The sequence below is a fragment of the Papaver somniferum genome, unplaced genomic scaffold (genome assembly GCF_003573695.1).
Source record: "Papaver somniferum cultivar HN1 unplaced genomic scaffold, ASM357369v1 unplaced-scaffold_137, whole genome shotgun sequence".
NCBI classification, from domain to species: Eukaryota; Viridiplantae; Streptophyta; class Magnoliopsida; order Ranunculales; family Papaveraceae; genus Papaver; species Papaver somniferum.
Window position 1 is genome coordinate 12,073,154 of NW_020622934.1, and position 7,196 is coordinate 12,080,349.

Here is a 7,196-nt window from a genome sequence, read left to right on the forward strand (position 1 = left end):
GCACTTCAAAAATAAATTACAATTAAGAGATCAGTTGCAATAAGAACTTAAGTAGATGTGTAATACGACTTGTGTAACCGGAAGTTACACATGCATATGGCATGTGTAATCGGAAGTTACACATCCAATTTGATTGTGTAACTAGTAGTTACACATTCAATTAGTATATCCTCGGACATATACTGATGATCACCAACAACAACAACATATGGCATGATTCAGTCTTAAAAAGAGTAGTATCTTACTTCACTAATGCTAAATAAACTAGGGATACTCGAAACCCAAACCATGCATAATTCAAAATTCACATATCTCAAAACGTTAACTCAAAATGTTAACTGCAAGGTCTACTCAAAATGTTATTCCAGTAGTTGATAAAGTGAGAGTCAGGGTTTATGTCAACATAGACATAAATAATTCTAATCAAGTTCTATATTTAGATGCAAATTTCAATATGTTATTCCAGTAGTTGATAAAGTGAGAGTCAGGGTTTATGTCAGCATAGACATAAATAACACATTAAGAAGATGATCTATGGAAATGACTAATGCAGGGTACAGAATGATTGAATGTTTGTGACAGAATTACTAGTTACACATAATTTAGCATGTGTAACTACTAGATACACATCTAATTAGCATGTCTAACTAGTACATACGCATCCATTTAGCTAATGTACCTAGAAGTTACACAATAATCCAATAATTTTGCTTTCCCCCCTGTTAAATAACAATGTATAATGACTAGATAACGCCTCAAGATCATGCCAATTCAATACCCTGACAAATGAAACGAAAATCACTCAATCAGTTAGCATGTGTACCTATAAGTTACACATCTAATTAGCATGTGTAACTAATAGCTACACATACTTGAGATATTGAACCCAAGACCATAGTGATATAAAATTTCCAAAGCATCTTCCATACCACAAACCTAGTAAAGAAAATATGTGTAAGGAAAACATTCATAAACGAGTACTCAGGTGGAAACGCTAGGAAATACCGACACTCATAAACTTGATAGAAGAGAAAATGAGAGAAACCTTTCCAACCATATAACTACTCTTTTCATAAAAACCTGCAATATAACATAAACTTTATATCCCAGGATGTGTAACTGCTAGTTACACATCCATATAACTATTCTTTTCATAAGAACCTGCAATATATATACAATAAACTTTATATCCCAGGATGTGTAACTAGCAGTTACACATCCTGGTAACTACTAGTTAGCAGAAATCATCATTAATGCATAGTTTATATAATACATCTCAGATATGAACCATTCATTAATGCATAGTTTATATAATACAAGTTGTTGTAAGCATGTAATTGTTTAGTCAATCATGTTTATAGACTTCATGCTAAACAGGGAGTTCCAGTACAAAGAGATTGTATTTATCGAATGAACTAAAAACTGAGAATCCATCTTACCTCAAGGTACAGGTTTTGCTACTTCTCCAAAAGACGTATTCCAGCATGATTCATCCCAATCCCATCCAAGGAGTGTGTACCATTAAGCTGATAAAAGGTCCACCAATTAAATTAAGACAAGGACAGGTAGTTACCAAACAATAATAAGATAATTTTTAAAGAAGTTCACAAATTAGGGAGAGATTCATACACAACTTTCCAAAGACATGAATTTCCTACGGTAGTAAACTCCTTCCAAAATTGACTAATCTAATCCATATCTTCTCTTATTGTGGTTATCGATAACATTCACTAGCCATTGCGTAATGAACCCTCCTACTTAGCCATTAATGTAGGGATATAATAGCACAAGACCAATGCAAACTGTTGGCGTCTCCACAGCTTTATCGGTTAATAACACCACTTGACTTCTTCCTTACTCAGATAACATTCATCCCAGAACCTCCAGAATCCATGACAAATACCCACCTGGTTCACCGACCTTCACAACTAGATTCAACTGCCAAATACTCAACCATGCTCAAGCCATAAATACAACCCCAGTTCATATCCATGTAACATCCACCATACTCACACTTTCTTCTTTTCTCTGCCTGAGATCTTCACAACCTCAATTATCTCTTAAATCCATCATAAAGACCCACACATACCACTGCCTTTGCTTACTGGTGGCTTTGATAAGAAGAACAAAATCAAGTTATCGTAGAACCGCCCATTTCCAGCTATTTTATGTCTTGAAATTCCACAAATTCTTCACCTAACGGCTGCCAGAACTTAAGGCAAAAAAATTGCAGCAAAAACACTTGCACAGAGACTTACCAAGAATCATATGAACTTGAAATGGTGAAGAAGGGATAATCTTCCTGCAACATTTCCACATCCAACACAAAACACAATCATAAAATCGTTCAAATACACTATCATTGCAACAATCCCCTTCATATATATCCCACGAAAATAATCAGTAGTAACAACTTCAGCTCTTCGTTATTTTATTGCTTGAAAACAATAAGCAAAGGCAGGCATTCAATATAGTATTCAGAGATATGAATGAAACTAATAATCTGAACTGAGATTCATTTCAAATTGAAAAATTCGTAATATCAAAAATTGAAATTAAACCTAAAATTAGATCGAAACTCAGTGAAACTTACTTCCGATTCTGACTAGTATGACACATCTAATCAATCGATTGAACCACAGATCCCTTACGAATATCGCCATTGAACAGTTTCTCATTCAACCGAGTTTCTGACACAACATAATGAGTCGAATCTGAGTCAGAAACCAGTAATCAAAGTCGATCTTGCGATATTACCAGCAGATTTTTATCTAAATACTTGAACTACAGGTTTTAAGTTTACATAGCCTCAAAGAATAGCTGAAAACGCATTATGAGTTCATTTCACAGACATTTTCACCGAATTTTTATGGGTTTTGGCTTACGAAATGAACGAATCTGAGCTTAAAATGATGAGAAGTCCATGATAATTTCGAAATATGAGATCAGGGAGATGAAATGAATGAAAAAAAATGAAGATCGGTGAAATTTGGAGACGATGAAGAAGTTTTCTAGGGTTTTTGCCAGAGCCGAGAGAGAAAAAGAACGGAGAAGAGAGAGAAAATAAATTGATAAATGAAAATATGTGTCGATATTCCTCTTGTATATATAGTAAAGGGTAGTCTTGCCATTATTAAAATTCGGAATAATTAATTATGGGCCAGATCTGAAGAAAAATTGATATTTTGGGCCTAGCAGTATCATTTTCCTAAAGTATGGAGTTGATAGTGAAGGATCCATTTTGTGGGGCTTCTATATATTGAACCCATATAGTAGGGGGTTCTAGTATGTTTCACTATACCAATTATATTCTCACTAGAAACAATAATTAAATTAGAAAAACCCTTTTTTTAATTTTTTTATAAAACATTAACACCATATTGTAGGTAATTTAGTTAGGTGTTGCCTTTATCATGATAGAAGATAAATGTAACAGTAAGGGTTATTTCTAGTTGAACCAAATAAAAACAGTCACACACAATGAGTGGGCCCACCCCTCAAAGGAAAACAGGGTCCCATTTTTGGGTTCATTTTCACTGTTTAACAAGAAAATTTGATATATATTGACCTTTGATCTTTTGCATCTCTCCTCTTTTTGTACATGTGAGGCATATCTGTAAGTGAACTGTCCAATATAATCAGTTGCTGGCAATTATATTGGGTAAATCTGTGATATACATGATACAACATTACTTAACCAAAACCAATGAATATTACAGAATTAGATCGATGCGTGGAATTAAAACCGAATTACAGGGTTGTTAACGTATTGTATTATATAGAAGAAATGAAAATTAATCTTCGTTATAAACAGGCAACCATTCTTTGCCACTAATGAAATCAATAGACATGAATGGTGCAGCTTCTTTCTCCGTCAACTGCTTAGACCATGCTGCTCTTCCTTCTTGTTCTGCTCCTGGTCCATGAGTGTCGTATTCCGCGTGGAATAAATCCCTGCAAGTTCATCATCAATCAATAAGATCAATTTATACGAATAATCCCTGTTGCTTGCCCCATGGCGCTTGACGAACTGTACGAGCACAACAAAGGGAAATATACTTACTTAGTTGGTCCGACGTAGCTCCAGTTGGTCCAACCCTCAGGGACAATAGCCCTAGATAGGTAAGTCTTCGCAAAAACAACCCTAGAATAGGCACCCCTAGCCCTACCCAAGTAGCTACTACCAATACCATAAACCTTTCCTTTAAGAAACACAAAACCACTGTCTTCCTCTTGTGTTTGCTTGTTTTGTGCAGTGATTGACCCATGAATTTCTACTCTTTTATCGCCAACCACAAAGATTTCACAGCTCTGCATTATATCCATACATTAAACAATGGTTATAATCAGCTCACGAAAACGTCAACAATTATCCATTAAAATGGGCACAAGACCCCAGAAACTTACGTGAAAGATTGATTGACCGCGACCAAAGATGAAGTCTATTGTGCCCTGTATGTAACAATTGTCATAGTAGTGCCTGCCTTTGTAATCGAAAAGGGTATTGTGAGCGCTGTAGAATCCACAGTGATAGAATGCAACTTTATCGGCACCCACCAATGCAGCCACTGATTGATTTGTAGAAGTGAAGGGCATTCCAATGGCCGCCTCATTCTATTAACAAGACGTATCTAACCAAGTTAATCATCGGCAAAAGAACAAAAAAAAAAGAGAACAATGAATAAATCGAGCGTGGCGGGGGTATAAGAAGAGACCTTGAAACTAATACCGAAAGCAATGAAGTTGTTAGCTTCAACCCTGAGAGTTGCAGATTCTAGGTTATCGGTAGCGCTTTCGTTCCACATGATGTGTGATCTTCCTTTTCCATTTCCTCTCAAGAATATGTATGGCTTGTTTTCTGGTATATGCACTTTTTCTCTGCCATTATTCACATCAAAGGATTTCAATCACATTGTATATGACACTGGATGTAAATGGATACATATTGCACCAAAATTACATGCCGAAACTGTGTTGAGCTACTAAGAACGTAAATACAAAGAGACTCGTGCATTACCTGTAGAGTCCTTTCCTAACATGAATGATGATCCATTGAGAATTTCCAGCTGGAACTGAATCAATAGCAGCTTGAACAGATGTAAAGTCTCCTTTACCACTAATATCGACTTTAATGGTTCGATTAGTGCCAATCTTCTCTGTTAATAACGGAGAGTCAATGACATGTTGTGCTGTTAATGCATTGACAACATTATTGGATATACAAGCAAATGCCGCAACAGCGACGAATATTACTACGGTAAATGATGAAGAGGACGGCATTTTTATTTGTTACGATGCCACCGTCCAAGAATCGGTGAATCGAAACAGAAGAATTATTAGAAGAAGATTTAGAAGAAGTAGAAGAAGAGGGAAGGTAGGATGTTATGAGGTTCATGGTTGTGGAAGCATTAGTTGTTGTTCTTGGTTCACAAAATTTAGTCATTTTCGGTTTTGGAAGTTAAAATTGAACGTCACCCCTTTAAAGATTAGTTAAGATGTCTTTTCTAGTTTTAGGCCGTGTTGGACTTGTTCAATTTGAACCTTTTTGTGGTCTAGCATTTTCTTAATATAGTTAGAGAGATTCTTGGTCTGAGTCATGCATGCAATTACAATGCTTAAAAAACTTGAGGCAAACCACATTCCTATGTGTGTGTTTCCTTTTTCAATATGGCTAAGTTTTATTACATTTAACTAAGTTACCACCACATTCCTTGGTGGAAAAGGCTAGAAGGGTGTCCACTGTTTGTTGTGCAATTTACTGTTAATCTTCAAGAACCGCTGCAAACAACAGCTATAATATATCATATCATTTCCCGTAACATAAAGAACAATCTAGCCCAAACAACACGTGCTATAATTGCAAAAACTCAGCAATAATACATCGATGATGACAAAGTGGAAATCATCCTATGCAAATTACATTATTAAATGATTCGCAAAAGAGTAGTTGCAAGTCAGTTTCATAGAAGTAAGTGTTAATCTGGTTATTGCATGTGGAGATGATGAAACTGAAACAGACCTCACCACTTATACGGGTTTGGTAAATGTATGTTTGTGGTGTCTCTATGTTCACGAACATACATAGGAAAGAAAATTAAGTACAGTGGGTCATTGCACTGGAAGAGATTGAGTTTTCATATGTAGAGGTTTCAGGAAAACCTCGGAAGTTGGAAGGATGTAAGATTCATGTTGTCTATCTCATTGACAGCCGATAAGGTGTAAATAAATATACTTAGAATGGGGCATTGGTAAGAGAGGAAGGATTGGAAAGCCATCATAAGTATGTGTGTTTAATAGTGTTTGGTCTTGGGTGTTTATAAGAGCTTCACTAGTTTTATACTTCATAATAAACTAAGCAGTACTATAGAATGCGAACAAAGATGGAACCAGTGATTTTAGCTTGTACAAGGGTTTGGTTGATAATTATTAGTTGTTTAGTATTTAGTATTGCTGGTGATATTGGAGTGATGAGTAGTAGTAGTAGTACTGTTGCTGAAGCTACTGCTGGACTACTCTCTTATCAGTATTATGAGACATCATGTCCTCAAGTTGAAAGCATTGTTGCGGATAAACTTACTCCCATTTTACTCTCGGATCCTGCTTCATCTGCTGCTCTTTTGAGACTCTTGTTCCATGATTGCCAAGTTCAGGTCTCTCTCTCCCCCCCTCTCTCTCTCTCGATCTCTCTCGAAAGGAAGTTATCGTTAATTTTATTTTTCGTACTTGATTTTCAGGGTTGTGATGCATCCATTCTTCTCGATTCCGATACCTCGGAGATGGGTTCAAGAAAGAATTTTGCAATCCATAACAGAGAAACCATAGGGATAATAAAAACCGCGGTGGACTCAGTTTGCCCTGGAACAGTCTCTTGTTCAGATATTTTGGTATTAGCAGCTCGAGATGCGGTGGCTATGTCTGGTGGACCAGAAATGAAGGTTCTATTAGGAAGGAAGGACTCCAATACCAGTAATCATACATTTGCGGATGCTTCTCTTCCTGCTGCAAATGCCGGAGTTAGTGAAATATTAAGTATTTTCACTAAAAGAGGAATGACGGTCGAAGAATCCGTTGTCATTTTAGGTAAAACATTTTCAAGTTTTTCGAGTGTTTACCAGAACATGCACGATTTGATTTTGCATCATTTGGATGATGAAAATTGTTTCACATTTTTTCAGGTTCTCATACTCTTGGAGTCT

At 36.1% G+C, this 7,196-nt stretch overlaps 2 protein-coding genes across 2 annotated transcripts in view; one reads left to right on the forward strand and one right to left on the reverse strand.

The window, feature by feature from the left end:
* Positions 1–3,615: 3,615 nt before the first annotated feature.
* Positions 3,616–5,375, reverse strand: LOC113334487 (probable pectinesterase 67). The gene is made up of 5 exons (XM_026580725.1): positions 5,018–5,375; positions 4,716–4,878; positions 4,408–4,614; positions 4,064–4,311; positions 3,616–3,954 (listed from the first exon to the last, which is right to left on the reverse strand). Exons 1-5 carry the CDS (start codon positions 5,278–5,280, stop codon positions 3,795–3,797), a joined length of 1,041 nt encoding a protein of 346 aa, XP_026436510.1. The 5' UTR covers positions 5,281–5,375; the 3' UTR covers positions 3,616–3,794.
* Positions 5,376–6,187: 812 nt separating this feature from the next.
* Positions 6,188–7,196, forward strand: part of LOC113334365 (peroxidase 29-like) — a 1,590-nt gene continuing 581 nt past the window's right edge. Inside the window, exons 1-3 of the mRNA XM_026580638.1 lie at positions 6,188–6,650; positions 6,735–7,080; positions 7,176–7,196. The exon at positions 7,176–7,196 is cut by the window's right edge and continues 581 nt beyond it. Of these exons, the coding sequence (XP_026436423.1) occupies positions 6,369–6,650; positions 6,735–7,080; positions 7,176–7,196 (649 nt within the window). The 5' untranslated portion in view covers positions 6,188–6,368. The remainder of the gene's footprint in view (positions 6,651–6,734; positions 7,081–7,175) is intronic.